This window comes from Girardinichthys multiradiatus, chromosome 1, assembly GCF_021462225.1.
Source record: "Girardinichthys multiradiatus isolate DD_20200921_A chromosome 1, DD_fGirMul_XY1, whole genome shotgun sequence".
In the NCBI taxonomy this organism is placed as follows: domain Eukaryota; kingdom Metazoa; phylum Chordata; class Actinopteri; order Cyprinodontiformes; family Goodeidae; genus Girardinichthys; species Girardinichthys multiradiatus.
In genome coordinates, this window is record NC_061794.1 from 4,324,375 (window position 1) to 4,345,039 (window position 20,665).

Sequence of the window (20,665 nt, forward strand, 5' to 3'; positions counted from 1 at the left end):
TACTATTCAACAGGCAGTCGAGTAGAAACAGACTGTACGGAGTTCAGAAGGAGGTCCTGTCTGCCCTGCACAGATGGAACTTATATGGACCTGCCAAATGGAGAGAAGAGATGCACTCCATGTTCTACCTGTGATTCAGGTGCAGTTATGTTGACATTTTCTACTTATGTGCTTAAATAGAAGACAATTAATGACTTCTTGTTTATTAAAGACGTTTCACCTAAATTATAAAAAAAAACTGGGGAGTGGTGGCCTAGTGGTTAGAGAGCAAAGTAAATTATTATTATTACCTCTCCTTCAGGAGGCTTCCTATCTTCTATTAAGGGACGTAGGACTGTTGTGTTCTGGATCACTGAGGATCAATTTTTAATGACATGATCAATTACTCTCATATACCTCTATGATTCTTATGTATAATAAATTTTCCTCTGTTTTAATGCAGTTGGACAAACTGTTCTGTCTCACTATAAGATGTGTTTAAGTTTACTATGTTGGTGGAAGTTTTATCTCTGCATGTGTAATCTGTGTGTTCACAGGAGCTGGTCTGATGGTCAAACAAGGATGTAGAACATATGCAGACACAGTCTGTGAACCAATGGAGGGGTTCTTCTTTACAGACCCTAAATCAGGAGGCTGTGGTGTAGCACAGAAACACAGGAGCTGTGAACCAGGACAGTACATCAGCAAGAAAGGTTGGTTTGATTCTCTTCAGAACATTCATCCTCTGACTTTTAGATTAATTCTGACTTTTACATTTTATAACCAAACATTGAAAATGATAAATTGAGTTACATGTTGGTCAGAAGTGAAAATATGATCAGAATCTTCTGACCAACTTTATGCTGACTGATTGTGTTTGTACAGGAACAGCCTCCACAGACACAGACTGCTCTGACTGCTTCAGTGGAACATTTTCTAATGGGACAATGTTGTCTTGTCAGCAACACAGACAGTAAGCTAGTCCGTTAAACAGCATGAACACACAGCATGTTTACCACAGTATTTACCTGCATGCACGTCTCTGTGATTTCAGATGTGAAAAAGAAAACCTTCAGCTGATAAAAGCAGGAACAGCTTCAACTGACGCTGAATGTGGAGAAAAAGGTTCCAATATCACAGGAATAGTGATCGGTGTGGTGGTTTTTTTAGTTGTAGCAGCGATTGCTGCTGTACTTAACTGGAAATATAAAATAATTACAATACCAGGTGAGATGAAGAAAGGGTGATAAAAATTTTATTAGCAGATAATACATTATTTTCTTTTCTGTTGTAATAATTATAACATTTTGTTTTTAACAGTCATTTGCACAAAACGACAAAAACCCCAAAGGGTATGTAGGTTTCTAACTGAAGTGTAATGTTAACAGATATTAATAGAAATATTTAGCTTGTTAAAGAAATTAATTTTTCTCATCTTGTACATGATAGGAAGATGCAGAAGGAGCAGAACACAGCAATCGTTTAACAACACCAGGTAAGATAGAACTTTGTTCTTTACTACAATATTATAGGATAAATAGTTTTTCTTGTCAGTTTTCTGGAAGACTGAAACTTTCTCTGTGGAATAAAATTAAACTACCGGTAATCTGATAATTAAAGGACTGAGCTGCTGCACTGGATGTCTCCATCCATTCTTTTTTTTTTCTTTTCTTTGTACAGTGGAGGAAACCTTGCATTAATCTTGTGGGTAAAAATCTGTTTACTGTCAATTTAATGTTCTTCAGGATCCAGATACAACCAAGCTGGATGCTGAGTCGTTATTTATACAGTGATCAGAAAAAAACTCTCTTCTCCACCAGTGTCATGATCATCATCTTAGTCTGATCACTCTGCACAGAAGTTCAGTCAGTCATTTTCTATACCGCTTCTTCATAGTGGGTCGTGGGGAAGCTGGTGCTTATGTCCAACAGTCTATGGGTGGGAGGCGGGGTACACCTTGGACAGGTCGCCAGTCCATCGCAGGGCAACACACAAACAACTAAGCATGGGCAATCTAGAAAGACCAATTAACCTAACAGGCACGTCTTTGGGAGGAAGCCAGAGTACCCAGTGAGAACCCACACATGAGAACATGTGCAGAAAGAGTTGGGGGGCCAAACCCAGGACCTTCTTGCTACAAGGCAACAGTGCTACCAACTGCGACCGTGCAGCCGCACAGAAGTCCAAATTGTTAAAAATAGTATTAACATATTTGAAGAATATGGACTTCATTGGCATACTCCCAACCATGATTCCTTCATCCTCAGTAGTGAGACAGCATTGGAAGTAACTGTAGAACCTGATCTGTGTTTGGACTATTTTGATCCTGTGGAGTTTCCTGAGTTTGAAATGAAAGAGTTCATGAAAACTGCTGAGTTAGACTGTAACCCAGAAAGATTTAGAGCAGGAAATGTTCAGTAAATCAATAACTTCATGTGTGATGAAACTCAGTCAATTTGTACAATTTTAATAGAAACTTGAGTTGTCAGAACCACATCAGAGGTTTTATTCACCTGCTTTAAAATCAGATTGCTGAAGCCTTGCTCCACTCATCATATATTCAATGTTACCAGAACCTACCTTAGAAAATTAAACTCTTAAGCCCAGAGGGATTTTGCAAAGTTTGAGTTTAAAATAACATGCACAAATCTACATGAATTTTTGTGGGAATTGACACACTCTATCTAAACAATCATATGTTAATAATTATGTTTTTCAAATGGGAGTGATGATTCTGGCCTTCCTTTGCTGTTCATTGAGTAAAACCTGGGTGGATTGCGACAAAATGTATTTTTTGGAATCTGTGAACTTTCTGCTTAAAGCAGATATGCTGGTTGTGTGTTTTGAAGCTGTGTGGTGAACAGCTGAGACCGAGTTTTATGGTTTTGTCATTTTGTGGAGTTTTTTTATTTTCATATTCAACTGCCTTTAGTTTTAACTGTTTTTGGTGTTTGTAGCAATTGTTTATATCAGCTTTTAGCCACGATTCTACTATTGCTGTGGATACCACATATGTTTATGTTTAACTAATGAAACTCGTGGTAAAGAAAGTAGAAGAAAACAAGTTAAATTCTTCCCCCAGTACTGGGGGTTGAGGCTTAAAAGGTTAATTTCACTAATATTGTATAGGTTATCTGGAGTTTTTAGGACTTTGACTCCTTTTTCACCAATTATCAGACAAGCAACCATATATTGTATTTTTCTATTTACAAATAAAAAGCACAACCTGGTACAGAACAAATTTTATTTATTTTTCTAATATTTCCATTCATAGCATGTCACAAAGACTCATGTTCACCACAGTGATTATGTTTAGTTGTAACCTGAAAAATCCCAAAGATGACACAGTGAGACATCCAGGAACTAGGACCTGAGCTCCAACAAGGTGATTCCTAAACAGCTGGTAGCCATTTCTGACCAATCACTGATTCCTCTGTCCTCCACTTGTCCACTTTTCTTATTTTATGCCTGCGCTACACAAACAGGCTGATTCAGAACAATCAGGCCTGGGTGTAGCTGGGAAATCTCCTGCTGCCTTTATAGTCATATATTTGCCACAATGTGTTTCAATCTTCTCTGAAACTGTTGCAGATCTAAATTTAACGTTTAGAACCAAAGAGGTTTAAGGTGTTTGTGTGATAATTTGTAACTCTTACTGTAGGCAGTGCAGCCTTTTTCGAGTTTTTGGACATAATGTTTTAATTCCAACACTAGTTTTCCTTTACCATTTCTTCCACTGTTTTCCACCCAGCAGGAAAGCTGGTGGCAAAGTCAGAGATCAACACAGTTATGTTCAGACTGTAAATGCAGTTTGTATATTAGAAACTAAACATATGAAGACAGCGGATCCATGACTGTCTACGATCTTCAAGTTACATAAAAACTTATCGGCAATGTTTTTCAAACAAAGTCTGGACAATCTAAATGTTAAAGTCAACACACCCCCAGTTTGTATGATTATGTTCTAGTAGGGGAACCCAGGTTCTCCGCTGCTCAGTGACAGCTTGCTCTACAACATGGTATCCAACACTTTGCATTGTACTTGGTGATATAAGGCTTGAGCTAAACCTAAAGGCTACATGAAGTTTGGAGGTCTGTAGCTACTGACTCTGCAGAAAGTTTGCAACCAATGCCCACTGTGCCCTGGCATCCTCTTACTCCGCTCTCATTATAAATGGCCTACCACTTCATGGTTGAGCTGTTGTTCCCAGTCCCTTCTACATTGATATAACACTACTATCAGTTGACTGCGGAATAATTAGCAGTGAGGAAATTTAACAAGCTGACTTATTGCACAGTTGGCCTCCTATCACAGTACCAGACTGGAATTTCCTGAGCTCCTGAGAGCAATCCATTCTTCTACAAACATTAGTAGAAACAGTCTGCATGTCTAGATGCTGGATTTTCTACATCTGTGGCCATGGAAGTGACTGGAACACCTAAATTCATTGATTTCCAGGGGTGAGTAAAGACTTTTGCGTTTTTCTGCAGTTTATTATGTGTAGTGAAATTTACCTTCTGTTTTTTGTATCATTTTCTCCAAAACCAGCTGCTCTTTTATACCCAGTGTCTTTATTTTTCTTTGCTGTAGGCCTGTAGAGCCTTCAGTGTTTTCACTGAGACTTTGGTTTTACGGTTTAAGTTTAGTTTGCATTATCTTTAGAACTGACCTGCTGCCTTATTGTTTTCTCTGCCTCTTTTTATTCAGTTTAACCTAAAAACCTATTTCCCTTGTCTCAGTCACTTTGTCCTCCTACAGTCTCACAACACCAGCATGTTGAGACACAGTCAACTATTTGGATAAAGGTTTAAAAAAGTAGTAATCATGCAAGAAACAAAATTAACTTATGTTGCCAATCATCAATAAGCATTTGAAAATAAAGTCTTGACAATATGAGACGTGTTAAAAATTGGTTACATGGTTAGAGCAGCTGGTAGATTACTTGAAGTAAAACACTTTTAACTTAACATTTCCAGCATTAATATCTTATTAATTCCACTGCATGAAGGTTGAATGCAAAGACATTTAGATATGAATTAGAAGTAGAATATTCCACAATATATTTTTAAAAACAAGGTAATATTGCAACACCCTACAATTGATTAGAAATAAGAATATGGAGAGACGTAATCAAACAACTCAGTCTGGATTGACTCACTGTATGAAATATGAAAAAATCTTTGTTGTTTGTGGTTTCCACAGGTTAGTGTTGGAGTTCATAAAGCTCAGGGCTAAATGTGGTATGATAGACAGCTTATACTGTATGTTCTTTTGTTTTCTTCTGGTTCTGCCATTTTCTGCATGACTCAGTAAACCAGGCTGTCTTTTCTCATAAATACATAACCATGTGACAAATTTCAACACATATTTATGAGTCATCACAAATGTCCGTTTTGAATGGTTTTGAGAATAAAACAGGAATTAAGGTTTTACTACCTTACTAAAGAACTCCGTCACAGAACTGAACCATCCTGGATGTTTATCTGTAGCTTTATTAATGCTTAAAGTGACTTTTTGTTGATTGTAAATGTAATGTAATATTTTCATTTGCTTAGTAGATTATTGTCATCATATAACCTCAAAATAAAACACTGATTGTCAGGCCTTGCTGGGATGATGAGGATGTGGACTAATGGGGAAGAAGTAACAGAGAAGCAAACTGAAGGTAGGAGCTCTAAGTGTGTCAGAGCAGCATTGTTTGGGAGAGGAGCGTATCGCTTTGTCATTTAAGGAGATGGTAAGAAAGGTACTCTAGTCTTCCTGTGAATCCTCTTCAGATTTATTTAGTAGGCTTATGTCTTTATTCTGTACAGGATGTATGTTTTAAATGGAAGCACTTATGAGTAAGACTTTTTTATGAATTCTGAAGTTTTGGTGATCAGTTACCTGCAGTAGAAAGTAATTTGTTGTAGAGAATAGTTTTTTTTGTTGTTGTTTTTTTTATAAATAGTAAGCAGACAGGAAGTTGGGTGGAGAGAGGGGGGGAGGAGGGGACATGCAACATAGGTCCTTGGGTTCAGGACTTGAACCTGGGACAGCTGTGTTGAGGACTGAGTGATAACTGCAGCAAGCGATCCAAATTAATCTTTCATCACTTTTTTCTGATGGGATCCTCCTCTTATATGAATTTATATTTGTATATTTTTGATAATAATTGGCTTTAACCTGCCTATCTATGATGATCCTTTGGAGTCTGACTTGGAGAGCAAAGATTTCTCCTTGTGCAGAACCCTAAATTTATCACTGTTAAAATCAAATGTGAAAGGGACAGAAAAGTCTGCTTAGGGTCAAGTCAGGGTGATTTTCAAAAGGAAAATTAGCTGTTTAGTCTGTGGAGAAAAGCCTTTGTTAGGTTATTCACCCTCTCATAGGCTGTTAAATAATAACATCCAGAACCTGCAGACGTGTTAGAACCCTGACTGGGGCATAGAGCAACTTGTTTGGACCTTCTTAGGAAAAAACATGCTGTCACAATGAATGTCTGAAAGCCACTTAATAATGGAGTGTTTTCATCAGTGACTTTAAGGATGGTTTCCACATTTATGTTCTGGGTTTTTTCAGTTATATTCATACACACATAATTGTATGTAGAGATTAATAGCTGAATACATTAAAGTCAGTGTAAATGTGTCAGATTTTTGACAGGTTGCTGTTTGAATCATTTATTGTTTGCCTTGTGCTCAATCTGAGTCCACAGTTGATTTACTTTTTGATCTTTGTCCTAATATGTGGCAGGATACTTGTTCACAGTATAATATAATTAGGTCTGAGCATCTAAAGCGCTGTAAATGCCTATTGTAATTGAGGGTTTTTTATTATTCTTCTAATGCTGAGTGGTTGTTTTAAGATAGGCCTGACAAAATCCAAAACACAGTGGTTTTACTATTTTTCTCCTGACTTTATAAGTAGTTGGCTGCAGAAACTTAAGATCTGTTAAATCCTAAATAGGGCAATAAAACACAGAAGAGTTTTTTTCTGGTTAATAGCACTGTGATCCTTATGCATTCTTCTCCCCTAAACAAATATACTGTAGCACCTCTGTTAATATGTAAGGTGACATAAAAACGTATAAATCCAAAGGTGTTTACCTAAACGGGTTCAGCTTATAAATGAAACTTCACAGAACATGTTGCCTCTGAAACACCAGACTGACGTGTACATTAAATGTATTAACACTAGAATTCCCAGGGCCGTCAAATTGACGGGCTTGGGAGTTCTAGTAGAGTTAGAATTCTGGGAGTTCTAGTGTTAAAACAAAGAGAGGAAACACCTTAGAGCTGATCCCTCTGGAGAATTACAGCCCCTGGAATAAACATGACTGTGGTTTGCAACCTCATTTGGTCAGAACTGTATTGTTCATTTCCTCCTCTGTTGGCCAGCTGCAGTAAATAAGTTTTTCTATGAACTATGAGAACCTTTGTAGATGTGTGCCCTGCCTGGATTTAAAGGTGCTCTGGATCAGGATTTCTCAGCAGAACTCCTGCATGCAGTCTCATGCTGCTCTTTTTTCTATGCATTTATGTACAGCTCAATAATAACCCATAATGCTGATTTATCAGTTTGAATGTATTTCTGCAGCAAAATGGATTTATTTGAAACGACAGCAAATGGCCTACTATAAAGTAAAATGTGCAAAGATCATCGCACTTGAGATAGCATGACCATTCTAGCAGGTCATTAAGTCCTGCCCTCTCTCTGGCTCAGCAAGTAACCTTTCTTCACTGTCCTGTTTGTTTTTTTGTGACTCCCTGATTGCTTAGCTTGACATAACTTTTTTCTAATTTGCACACTTTAAAATTAGTTATTGTGGGTAAATTTATTTATATTCAGATGTTTTAATCTTCAATTAAACTGAATCACTGATGTCATTCAAGAAGCTTTTGGTTTGTTTTAATTCACTAAATAAATATTCCCTGCTCTTCACAGATGATTTTAATGAGAGCCTTCAGCGTCCATACCATCACATGTCATCACATGTCATCTAAAGATAGGAAATGAGTGCTGCCCACTGTGTCCTTCTGGTATGTTCTAATTAACGATTATTCACTGTTCATTCTGATGTAGGCTCTGTTACTTTGCCTAGTAACAAAGTATCCATCCTGTTCAAGACTTTTCCTCTAAAGAATAAATGTGGTGTTTTACTATTCAACAGGCAGTCGAGTAAAAACAGACTGTACGGAGTTCAGAAGGAGGTCCTGTCTGCCCTGCACAGATGGAACTTATATGGACCTGCCAAATGGAGAGAAGAGATGCACTCCATGTTCTACCTGTGATTCAGGTGCAGTTATGTTGACGTTTTCTACTTATGTGCTTAAATAGAAGACAATTAATGACTTCTTGTTTATTAAAGACGTTTCACCTAAATTATAAAAAAAAACTGGGGAGTGGTGGCCTAGTGGTTAGAGAGCAAAGTAAATTATTATTATTACCTCTCCTTCAGGAGGCTTCCTATCTTCTATTAAAGGACGTAGGACTGTTGTGTTCTGGATCACTGAGGATCAATTTTTAATGACATGATCAATTACTCTCATATACCTCTATGCTTCTTATGTATAATAAATTTTCCTCTGTTTTAATGCAGTTGGACAAACTGTTCTGTCTCACTATAAGATGTGTTTAAGTTTACCATGTTGGTGGAAGTTTTATCTCTGCATGTGTAATCTGTGTGTTCACAGGAGCTGGTCTGATGGTCAAACAAGGATGTAGAACATATGCAGACACAGTCTGTGAACTAATGGAGGGGTTCTTCTTTACAGACCCTAAATCAGGAGGCTGTGGTGTAGCACAGAAACACAGGAGCTGTGAACCAGGACAGTACATCAGCAAGAAAGGTTGGTTTGATTCTCTTCAGAACATTCATCCTCTGACTTTTAGATGAATTCTGACTTTTACATTTTATAACCAAACATTGAAAATGATAAATTGAGTTACATGTTGGTCAGAAGTGAAAATATGATCAGAATCTTCTGACCAACTTTATGCTGACTGATTGTGTTTGTACAGGAACAGCCTCCACAGACACAGACTGCTCTGACTGCTTCAGTGGAACATTTTCTAATGGGACAATGTTGTCTTGTCAGCAACACAGACAGTAAGCTAGTCTTATAAACAGCATGAACACACAGCATGTTTACCACAGTATTTACCTGCATGCACGTCTCTGTGATTTCAGATGTGAAAAAGAAAACCTTCAGCTGATAAAAGCAGGAACAGCTTCAACTGACGCTGAATGTGGAGAAGAAGGTTCCAATATCACAGGAATAGTGATCGGTGTGGTGGTTTTATTAGTTTTAGCAGCGATTGTTGCTGTTTATCTTCTCTGGAAACATCGGAGGAAGGCAAAAGCAGGTGAGATGAATTAAGAGTGTTAAAATACTCTCAGCAGAAAGTAAATAATTTTCTGTTGTAATAATTATAACATTTTGTTTTTAACAGTCATTTGCACAAAACTACAAAAACCCCAAAGGGTATGTAAGTTTCTAACTGAAGTGTAATGTTAACAGATATTAATAGAAATATTTAGCTTGTTAAAGAAATTAATTTTTCTCATCTTGTAAATGATAGGAAGATGCAGAAGGAGCAGAACACAGCAATCCTTTGACAACACCAGGTAAGATAGAACTTTGTTCTTTACTACAATATTATAGGATAGATAGTTTTTCTTGTCAGTTTTCTGGAAGACTGAAACTTTCTCTGAGGAATAAAATAAACTGATCTGATAAATAAAGAACTGAGCTCCCGCACTGGATCTCTCCATCAGTATCTAATTGTTTTGTTTCTTTTTTTTCTTTTCTTTTCTTTGTACAGAGAGGGAAACCTTTCATTAAACACGTGGGGGAAAATCTTCTTCAGGATCCAGATACAACCAAGCTGGATGCTGAGTCATTGTTTTTACAGTGATCAGAAAAAAGTAAAACTCTCTTCTCCACCAGAGGCATGATCATCATCTTAGACTGATCACTCTGCACAGAAATTTGAACTTCTGGTATTAAGATATTTGAAGACTGCAGACTGTGTGGAATTGAAGATTACATGAAAACTGGTAGCTGTATTAGCTCTGTGACTGTAACCCAGAATGATTTAGAGGAAATGTTCAGTAAATCAGCAACTTCATGTGTGATGAAACTCTGTCATTTTGTACAGTTTTAATAGAAACCTGAGTTCTGAGAATCACATCAGAGGTTTTATTCACCAGCTTTAAAACCAGTTTGCTGCAGCCTTGCTTGTTGGAATTATGATTATTGATTAATTCATCTTTATCAATAATTATAATTAAAAATCATAATTTGACAAAATTAATTTCTTAACCAAAATCCTCACTTATGAATTGAGACCAGAGATGTCTTCTGGTGTTGTAATTGTGGCTCAACGCTTCTGATAATTACAACCGTTAAATACTCAGTAAAAATTGATAACTGTTACCAGAGATGTCACTGTTTAATCGAACATTTCTGCCAAAACGTGTGGAACTTCAACCATATCTTGACTGACAAATCACTCTTGCACAAAATAAACACAGAACGCCTTCTGTTACCATCTATGTGAATATTTATTAAATCACAGCCCTGATACACTCGCTCTTCCGATTTAATAATCCTCACCTACTCAAACATGCAAAGTTCTACACAAAAGGGTAAAATATCTAGCTAAACAAAATAAAGCAAAACAGCAGTGGATGCGTATGGGATCAAACCAGCAGTTATGGCAAAAATGATAATATGACAAAAGGGATGTTGTGGTGAGTGGAGGTGGGGCACAGCTCCAACTGTAACTCAGTTATACTCAGTCATAAAACCTCTCCCAACTCTTGAGCAGACAAAGAGTTATAAAACTTTTGGCAGCAAGCTAGCAAGCAGTGAGGTTGAAGACAAAGAAAATGGTGAATTTTGCCATGAGGTTATTTTAACAGTCCAGTCTCACAGCGCACCTGCGCTTGCTCTCAGGTGTTCAACAACCCCGCAACACACACAAAGCTGGGTATCGCAGCGGCCTCCAGACGTCAAACACGTCACATGAAAGTTTCAATAAAAAGGTTACATGCACATATCAATCAGAACACATTAGATTAAATAGCGAATCTCATCGCACTAAAACCTCCTGTACCCTGCCCAGACTTTCTAAGAAATAAAATAAAGGATGGGTTTTACTTGTCGTTGTCTCCCTTCTGAGCGGGGTTGAGAGAGAATGGGGTGGAAGTTGGAAGTTACTGTGTGTCCACAGTTAACTTCAGGAAAAGCGGTCAATCTTCGTACTCTGTCCTCCTTGGCGAAAGGGAAAATATGGTCTGACCATCACAGTCGACTAGGACAAAACAAGGTACTCGTACTCGTCATCTTCCGCTTATCCGGGACCGGGTCGCGGGGGCAGCAGACTCAGCAGAGACGCCCAGACGTCCCTCTCCCCAGACACCTCCTCCAGCTCCTCCAGGGGGAGCCCAAGGCGTTCCCAGGCCAGCCGAGAGACATAGTCCCTCCAGCGTGTCCTGGGCCGTCCCCTGGGCCTCCTCCCGGTGGGACGTGCCTGGAACACCTCCCGAAGAAGGCATCCAGGAGGCATCCGGTATAGATGCCACCTCAACTGGCTCCTCTCGATGTGGAGGAGAAGCGGCTCTATTCCGAGCCCCTCCCAGATGGCCGAGCTCCTCACCCTATCTCTAAGGGAGTGCCCGGCCACCCTATGGAGGAAGCTCATTTCAGCCGCTTGTATCCGGGATCTCGTTCTTTCGGTCATGACCCAAAGTTCATGGCCATAGGTGAGCTCTTTGAAACTCCGTGATTTTTTAGTTACGTGTTGAACTCACGTCTTCGATCGGCAAAGTGACATTTCTGGCCTTCTTATTCCAGAAACCTCAGTTATGAATTCTTCGGTGGCCAACGAGAGAGAGAATAAATGAAATCCACTCGGGACTCTTCTCCAGGTGATGCTTCAGATGTTGGTAACCGTGTCACGGTCTCCAGCTGAAAAGTAAATGGTCAAAATGGGCGCCTTCCTGTATAGCGTCCTGTGACGTCAGACTTGGGGCGCCCGTCATATCAGTTGCAATGTCCGATGGGATCAGTAGGCACGGACTGTCCTGCATACAAAATGGCCAAAAACGCCAGGAGGCCTGGTGGTGTCCAGCAACGTGCAAATGGTCCAATATTCAGCAAACAAGTGGTCCAACATGTGCCACTCATCATATCTTCAGGCTAGGTCACCAGAACCTGCCTTAGAATATTATTATGACTAACATTTAAGTTTTCTGGGGTTTTAAGGACTTTGGCTACTTTTTCACAGATTTTTATCAAAGGCACCTGCTCATTGTATTTTTTCTATTTATACATAAAGGACACAGATATTAGAAAAAATTAAATTTGTTCTGTTCCAGGCTGTTTTCTTGTTACTAACATCATGTCACAAAGACTACTGTTCACCACAATGATCATTATAGTTGTAACCTGAACAATCCCAAAGAGGATACAGTAAGACAGCCAGGAACTAGGACCTGAGCTCCAAGAAGGTGATTCCCAAACAGCTGGTTGTTGTTTCTGACCAATCACTGGTTCTTCTGTCCTCTACTTGTTCACTTTTCTTATTTTTATGACCACCCTAGGCTGCTATGGTCAGGTAGAGACTGGACTGAGAGAAGTATCAAAGCAGCCTAAGTCCAAATATTTTATTCATAAATGCTGTTTTTCTGGTTGGTGGTGGCTGTAGATATAACTTTAGATAAGAAACCATTTAGAAAAGTGAAGACAAATCCTTCAAAACTAAGGTGGTTCTCATGGTGAATGTTCTGATTCTGACAGAAAGCTTTTACTTGTTTTCATATTTCTTTGGCAGATCTAGTTTGTATTTAATAAAAAAATATTCTAAAGTGTGCTTGATAAGAGTGAATTATTTAAGACAACTTTTTAAAACAGAACCTGATGTGACATTTATTGAATATTTCCTTGTTTTTCTGGCTCAGGTCAAGTTCCTGCTATGCAGTAAATCCATGAACAAACATCTGAATTTAGAGTGAGCTCATCAGAATAGAAAATGCAACAGAAAATCCTCCTGTTATTATGGACATGAAAGAATTTGACCAGAATTCAGAGCCATGCTCTACAAATGTTTGAGGACCCTTGTGTGAGTGAGAGCTGTTGCTGCTGAATTCAGCTCACTTCTGATAGATCACCACAAATATGACTCTTATCTGAACATGTTAGTCCACTATTTATTTCTAAACTAACTTTCTTCAGTGAGACTTGAAAATAAAAACGTTGCTGAAGGTAAAAAGTATTAAATCATGCAGTTAATTAATTACTACTCTTATCCACCACATGACTATATATTGACTCAAGCTCCAATTATTGAATAAAGGGTGAAATTAAATGAATGTCTGTCAGCATTTCCTCACCGCACTGAACAGCCAATCAGAGTGAGGAATCTCACTAACAGAAGCAAAAATCTTTCATATGTTCAGCATCGCCATCATTAAAGGTGTAATTAAACTACCTTTTGTTAATTGTTAATTTTCCAATTTAAAACTGCTGATGAAATTTTTCAAACTATAAACAATGAATGATAAAGTATTTCTGCACAGTACTGTGACTCAGAACATGTGTTTTACAGAGTCATTTTAAATCAGGGATCAGTTTTTGTGCTATTCAAAAGACTGCAAGTCTAAATCATCCTATCATCATCTTAAAGACTGCTTGTCTTTATTTTCAGTAGGTTAGATTACTGAAACAGTGTCAATCAGACAGCTGCAGTTCATCCAAGATGGGTTAGGGTTAAACATTTACATGTGACAAATTTTATCATTAGATAAAGTGAACACAAAGTGTTTCAATCAAGGTTTTTATTATGAAGGGTAAATTAAACCAAAAGCTACTTGTCTCTGTGTGAGAAAGTAATTACCCCCTGAACCTACCAACCTCAGATGTGCGAAATTGTTTGATTCAGCCATATTGGAGGGTTTTTGACCGTGACCATTTTAAGGTCCCGCCACAGCATCTCAATCGGATTCAACCCAGGACTTTAACTAGACCACTCCCAAGTCTTCACTTTGTTTTTCTTAAATCATTCAGAGGTGATGTTTTGGATCTTTGTCCTTCTGTAGAACCCAAGTTCCTTCATCTTGACGTCACAAACAGACGGCAGACATTCTCCTCCAGGATGTTTTGGTTGACATCAGAATTCATGGTTCCATTTACCACAGCTTAGTCATCCAGGTTCTGAGGCAGCAAAACAGCCCCAGACCATCACACTACCACCACAATCTACTGCTGGTATGATGTTCCTTTTCTGAAATGCGGTGGTGCTTTTATACCAGATGTAAAGGGACACTCCTATGACAAACTTATTTTATCAATCCCCAGAGTATTTTCCCAAAAGTCATCAAGATGCCATCTTCTGACAAAACTGAGACAAGCCTTTATGTTCATTTTGCTCAGCGGTGGGTTTTGTCTTGGAACTCTCCCATGGAGACCAGTTCTGTCCAGTCTCACTTTCTAAGTGTTGAATCATGAACTCTGACCTCAACTGAGACACTGAGGCCTGCAGGTCTTTTATACATTTTCTTGGGTCTTTTGTGACCTCCTGGGTGAATCATTGCTGAGTTCTTGGTGTAATTTTGGAAGGCTGTCCACTCCTGGGAAGCTTCAACACCTTCCTTGTTGTCATCTCTTGTGGAGAATGCTCCTCACTCTGGTTCTCTGGAGTACCACAGCTTTAGAATGGCTTTTCCAGATTGATAGATGTCAAGCACTTTGTTTTTAAATCATTCCTGAATTTTCTTGAATCATCTTGGCTGTTAAGGATCTTCTGGCCTACTTCATTCTGTCAGGCAGGTTCTATTTAAGTTGTTTCTTGATTGAGAACAGGTGTGGTAGCAATCAGGCCTGGGTGTAGCTGGGAAATCTTCTGCTACCTTTATAGTCATATATTTGCCACAATGTGTTTGAATCTTCTCTGAAACTGTTGCAGATCTAAATTTAACGTTTAGAACCAAAGAGGTTGTGTTAATTTATGACTCTTAGGCAGGCCATGCAGCCTTAGTCGAGTGTTTGGACATAATGTTTTAATTCCAACACTTGTTTTCCCTTTCTATGCCCTCCACTGTCTCCCTCCATGCAGGCAAACTGGTGGCAAAGTCAGAGACCAACACAGTTCTGCCAACAGGAGAAACAAACAAGCATTTTTACAGACAGAGAAGACTCATTGTGGTTTAGTTCAGATTCTATAAATGCAGTTTGTATATCAGGAACTAGGACTGTGAAGATACTGGATCCATTATATTATTTTCAGCTATGTATTATACAAACTCTGGACCATCTAAACCTTAAGGAGTCAACATACCCCCAGTTTGTATGATAATGTGCTAGTAGGTGAACCCAAGTGCTGCGCTGCTCTACAGTCCAGTGACTCTTGCTCTACGCTATTGTATCCAACACTTTGCATTGTATTTGGTGATTTAACCGTTGTTCAACCAAGGCTAAAATGGCTATTTGGACATATTTTGTTATTGTGGCTGTAAAACGGTCAGGGGTACTTGAACTTGACTTTCTAACATCTGGTTAATGACAATCACACAATAGAAGGTATTATCAGCAGTTTAAAAATAAATCATAAATAATAAATTAGTTTTTCAAGGTTTTAACAAGAACAAATTTTCTGATTGGTTATGAATCTTTGATTTGGTATTTTAAATGTGAACCTATCCATGTTCTGAATAATCACCAGTCATGTGCAAAAAACAGTGCAAAAGATAACTATGTACATACTTAAAATGCATTCTTAACAAACCTGCAGAAGATCCCACCAGGATGTAATTAGCTAGGTTGAGAGGGAATTGGAGACCAGTGGTTCATTTAGGAAAAAAATCTAGGGGGAGTAGAACCTGCATCATCAGGGTCCTCCTGTGTTTTCCAGCGCTGATGTGATGGTGAGTGGGAATGAGTCTCCCTTGTGGCGGGATGTAGTCACCACGGCTGGGACCACTGCAGGATGGCTGTCTCACAGCAGAACAGATGGAACACATGGGACAGTTTGTCAAGTCCGACATTTAAAATCATGTGAAGTCTAACTTAAACTTTCCACAGAAAAATGTATATAATACAAAATAAATAATTTGACACAAGGCACATGAGAATATCTGTCACTGGAGGACTCTCCATCAGATGGGTAAGCACTGAAAGTAGAATGGATAACAACAAATTAAAATCTCTCCTTTTTACCATAGCAGCAAACATGACAATTTTCATCATTGTAAAATGTACAAATAATAGGTGTGTGTTTGACATTATGACACATCTGCTTTCTCTGTCAAATAGTTATAGCGATAAAGCTGAGCTAAAAACACAATATCTGTTGTAAATCTTACAACCAACTTAAGCTACAAACAAGAGGAATCCTCCACATCGCTCTCCAAGCAAGTATCCCCGAAATTATCTGTTTCACCACCAGAGGGGGCGCCCGCGAGTAGGCATCACCAAAGTAATCTGGGTTTCTGACAGAAGATGGCGCTCCTTCATCACAAAATGTTTGTTTCTTGGTCTGATGTTATTCTGCTATGCAGTGTTGCCAAGTCCGTTATTATAAGTGTCTTTGGGCTTATTTTGTTCTAAAGTCGCTTGCAAATCTCACGAGTCGTGGATTGCAGTTTTTTGGGCTTGTTTTTCAATGTGAAGTTGCTTATTTGGGCTTGACTTTCTTTCCAAGTGAAACCCGGTGATTATATTTGTCCGGGCTACCGCACCCTGTTGGACTGCGATCACACGTCTCAGAGATCCTCCGGTCCTTGGTCCCCAGAAGCGATTACACACTTTATCTTAACTCTGAGTCTTAGAGAGAACGAATCTCAACCAGTGTCTAACTTTTAGCTCTTTTTAATCTAATTTAAGGCAGAGGAATGATTACAGAGATCAGCGCTGAAGCTCCCGTCTCGGACCGTCACCCTCTATTAGAGGATGACGAAGAGCCCCGATAGAAGGTCACATGTAGTTTTATATCTGGCACTCCGATGCAATGGATGTTCCCTCCCTCAGTGTTTATCAGTAGACTATGTGTCACCATTGTGGTTTCTATCTGTTAGATTGTGCAGTAGCGGGTGTCCAGCAACAGTTGATACACCAAGTGGAGACAAGTCTAACCCCATCAAACCTGTATGTGTCTGATTTAGAGAAAAGAGAGAAAAGACAACAGCCTGAAGCACAGCAGAAAATTCTGTCTAACCATGTGAATCAGTTAATGTAGACCCTAAGTGTTGATTGTCTTCGCCCATTATCGCTCCCCCTCTGATTTACATCCATCCCAAACGTTCAGCTACCTGAAAAGGTTAGTCTTAAAATGGAATATAAAATAATATGTTCATACCGGGCAGATTACGCCCAATTGTAGGCAATTATCGACTACTATTATTATCATTAAAGCAGGCCACATGGTGGCTTAATTAAATGGATCTTAGTCAAAAATATTTAATCATGATCAAGAACAATGTACCAGTTTAGCACAATTAGAAACTTTTTACTTTAAAGCAGCCTCCATTTATGACCTAACATGTCCTAAAAATCAACCTATGGAGAGGTGAACACATAACTAAAAATAACCTGCGAGGTCCTATTAATACTTTCTTTCATGACATGTGCTTAAGTAATTTCACTTAATCAATCTGTCATTAACTTATCTGATACATCATTCATACCATTAAATCAAATATTCTGATTCCTTTAATATCATCATTATTCATGAAGTCACAGAAATCACTGTAAAGGATATCGGGTCAGATGGCGGCCCCCCTTTTCACTTATGGGTTATCCTCTGTCAATCCAGTGAGCCTGATCACGGCCCCCTCTTTCTTACATCCTTGATTTGAGGGGCCCGACCCCTTAACTATTGGCATCTGATAGACGGTTGGCACTCCTGGACCCCCTGAGTCCATGAAGCCCATGGTTGTATTCATACACCTGAGGATGAGAGCTCGAATACACGGTGCACAGCAGCATTCACAACCTGCGATCACCACAACAGTCAATGAAGTGAATATACTCACCAGTAAGTTTCCCCATTTTCCAAACCAAGTCTTGAACATGTTCGTGAATTGTTCATCATTTCCTGAGTGCAATTTTAATTCAATGGATAGTGACTGCAATTCTTTTAGGGCCTTTGTCAGAGATCTATTAGGTGCTGTAATTGTTGGGAATAGAAGAACAATAAGCCTCTCGAAAAACACCACACAACCTTCTTCTTTTGCCAGGATAATTTCCAAAGCTATTCTATTTTGACAAGAAATAATTTCAACATCCTGTTTTCACAGCCTTCAGCTGTCTCTCCTGTTTTGCCTTGGTGTCATTTAAAAGATTAGAATCGGTTCTAACAGGAAGCAGTTTGTATTCTAGCAGACATATCAAGTTCAAAAACATATTTTCTGAAAGGTTCCCCCTGACGAAGTAGGCCAATCGGTGTCAGGGCATCCTGGATGGAGAGAGAAACCAGGGCACATGTTTCCTGTTCAGTCAATAGGTAGTCACCCCCTAAGCAATTATTCCCCATAAATCAGTTCTGTTCAGCAGCAAGTAAAAGTTCAAGGCCTTGTATCAAGTTAATTTACAATCTAAGTTGCAAACAACATAATCTATAAATAAATAACTCAGAAGCACACAGGAAGCTATAATTTCTATTCATGAAGTTATTTGAATTGATTAAATAGTTGAACGCTCCTTTAACCTTTCATGCAATTTATTCCACAATTTTCCACATTCACAAAAGTAGACATTTGTTTGTTAATTATTCACACAGCTTAATCCTTCTGCTCTCTGTGATTTTTGATTTTGTGACCTCCTTTCAAATTTACCAGGACATACTCCTTCAAGCTTTAACCCATCAAGTAGAATTTTTTGTTTTTATTTCTTTATCACGTTCCCGCTGTTGAAGCAACCCAGCCCACTCAAAACTTGATGAAACAAGTTCCATATAATTGTATTTTGTTAGTTGAAAGCAAAAAGATGAGTTAATCTTACCTTATGACGTTATGGTTACTGGAATAAATAAATTTAATCCCACAAGCACATTTCTGATGTGTTAGCTTAGTTTTGCCCTCATCCAGATTTCCATTTGTTTCTCCTTTTGGTTCTTTGGTTAGAGCCTCCTGTGTGCTATATGACAAAAACTTTACAGCAAATTGAAATCATTGAGCATAGTGTGTCAGTTGCTCTCTCTGTGAATCCAGATGGGTGCACACCCCGACTGAAGAGAGGAGGTGAAAGGTCAGGGCATGGTTCTTCCTGTCAGCAGCTCATGGGGAGTTAAACCCATGAGCTCAGATGATCTGATGTAAAACATCACCAAGGGCAGCGCATCCAGCCACTTCATTTTTGTATCAGCACAAACTTTAGCCAATCGTTTTTTGATTGTGTTATTATTTTTCTCAGCCGACCTGGTGAAAGTGTCAACCACATCTCTACATCCTTTCATTCTGTTGTCAGTACCCATAAAATCAAAAAACAGTTTCCTTTAGGGCTTGTTGGGAACAGGAAATGCTCCAGAACCTGTTTTCATGAGAATCTTATATGTACCGTAGATAATATAACAGTCATCTTCTCACCTTTGACCAAAAATCATATTTATATTGTAACCCAGTTAGTTGCTACTTTATTGTCTGTTAACTAGTAGCCAAAGTTAGATATGTTCAAACCATTATTTTCCATAATAATTTTTGAAATCATCCCCAGAACAAAGTATTCACATCATTTACCATGAAGGTGTCCAGTGTTTTGGACAACCTACTTTTCAAGCACATTGATGATTTGATTATATCTACCTAAATTAGATCCCTAGGGTCCTTCCCCCAATCGTTGGCCGCCCAATCTTCTTAAAGAAGTTTGGACGGCCAAATCTTTTGCCATCAAATTATTCAACCAGAACCCTATGGCAGAATGACAGGTTCTATTTGTTTCTGTTCCTATCCCAAAGAGAATTTAGATCCAATTTCACCTGAAGAAAATTCATAAGAAATTTAAGTTTTCACCCTCTGAAACTGAAACCCAAAAAAATTGTTCCAACTTGCGAGCATTTGAACACATATAGGAAACACCGACATTAGAGAAAAACACATAAAAAACAAAACTTGGTGCACTCTAAAACGTTCATTAGTTGTCTGAACACAATTATGAATCAAAACCCAAAACAAATAATGAGCTCACAGAAACTAAAACATACCATTCAATCCATGAACCTTTCACTCATGTGGCCCACATCATTCATCATTCATACATTGGGCCTTCATTCATTCCTGTCACACTCTTCTCAACCACAGGTTTTCAACCCTCAAACACAATCTTTGGATTCCTATTGTTCCTGAACCCCAGAGATCTCATGTTCTTATTAAAAGTGTGCCAATGGACCCATTTGTCAGGCTGGTCTCAGCACCTGCTGGTCTGGCACAAAAACTATGGATACTTGGCCTCTGGTCACCCTTTTGCAGCATCAAGTAGTAAAAGTTGAAAATTAATTTGTACTTTTGCCTACCTCAATAAATAAATCTATTTATGCATAAATCGGTATCCATAATCCGCCAGGGATTTTATTGTTTTTTAATTCTATCAATTATATCAATTGTATCATTTAATGCAACAACCACTTTTGGTGAAAACCAAGTTTTAAACATAGGACAATTTTTGGTGAAAACGAAGTTTTAATATAGGACAATTTTAATCTTGTTAG

General features: G+C 38.5%; 2 protein-coding genes across 3 annotated transcripts; both read left to right on the plus strand.

Moving 5' to 3' along the window:
* Nucleotides 1–18: 18 nt before the first annotated feature.
* LOC124855487 (tumor necrosis factor receptor superfamily member 14-like) lies at nt 19–1,753 on the plus strand. The gene is made up of 7 exons (XM_047345429.1): nt 19–139; nt 537–692; nt 865–952; nt 1,034–1,206; nt 1,300–1,331; nt 1,429–1,474; nt 1,725–1,753. The coding sequence occupies exons 1-7, from the start codon at nt 85–87 to the stop codon at nt 1,751–1,753; spliced, it is 579 nt and encodes a 192-aa protein (XP_047201385.1). The 5' UTR covers nt 19–84.
* Nucleotides 1,754–4,481: 2,728 nt separating this feature from the next.
* LOC124875135 (tumor necrosis factor receptor superfamily member 14-like) lies at nt 4,482–10,093 on the plus strand. 2 transcript variants are annotated; one of them, XM_047377156.1, is made up of 9 exons: nt 4,482–5,645; nt 7,907–8,001; nt 8,133–8,258; nt 8,656–8,811; nt 8,984–9,071; nt 9,153–9,328; nt 9,416–9,447; nt 9,545–9,590; nt 9,788–10,093. In XM_047377156.1, exons 3-9 carry the CDS (start codon nt 8,204–8,206, stop codon nt 9,805–9,807), a joined length of 573 nt encoding a protein of 190 aa, XP_047233112.1. In that variant the 5' UTR covers nt 4,482–5,645; nt 7,907–8,001; nt 8,133–8,203; the 3' UTR covers nt 9,808–10,093. The 2 variants fall into 2 exon arrangements, with proteins under 2 accessions (XP_047233112.1, XP_047233020.1); XM_047377064.1 differs by lacking the exon at nt 4,482–5,645 and having other exon boundaries at nt 6,608–8,001.
* Nucleotides 10,094–20,665: the final 10,572 nt, after the last annotated feature.

What these genes read in the sequence shown, in the direction of transcription:
- LOC124855487 (XM_047345429.1), top strand. Translation starts at nt 85, where the DNA reads ATGGACCTGCCAAATGGAGAGAAGAGATGCACTCCATGTTCTACCTGT. An exon ending in ACAGTACATCAGCAAGAAAG is followed by an intron (nt 693 to 864) that starts GTTGGTTTGATT and finishes GTGTTTGTACAG; the next exon opens with GAACAGCCTCCACAGACACA. An exon ending in CAATCGTTTAACAACACCAG is followed by an intron (nt 1,475 to 1,724) that starts GTAAGATAGAAC and finishes AATGTTCTTCAG; the next exon opens with GATCCAGATACAACCAAGCT.
- LOC124875135 (XM_047377156.1), top strand. Translation starts at nt 8,204, where the DNA reads ATGGACCTGCCAAATGGAGAGAAGAGATGCACTCCATGTTCTACCTGT. An exon ending in TCGGAGGAAGGCAAAAGCAG is followed by an intron (nt 9,329 to 9,415) that starts GTGAGATGAATT and finishes TGTTTTTAACAG; the next exon opens with TCATTTGCACAAAACTACAA. An exon ending in CAATCCTTTGACAACACCAG is followed by an intron (nt 9,591 to 9,787) that starts GTAAGATAGAAC and finishes TTCTTTGTACAG; the next exon opens with AGAGGGAAACCTTTCATTAA.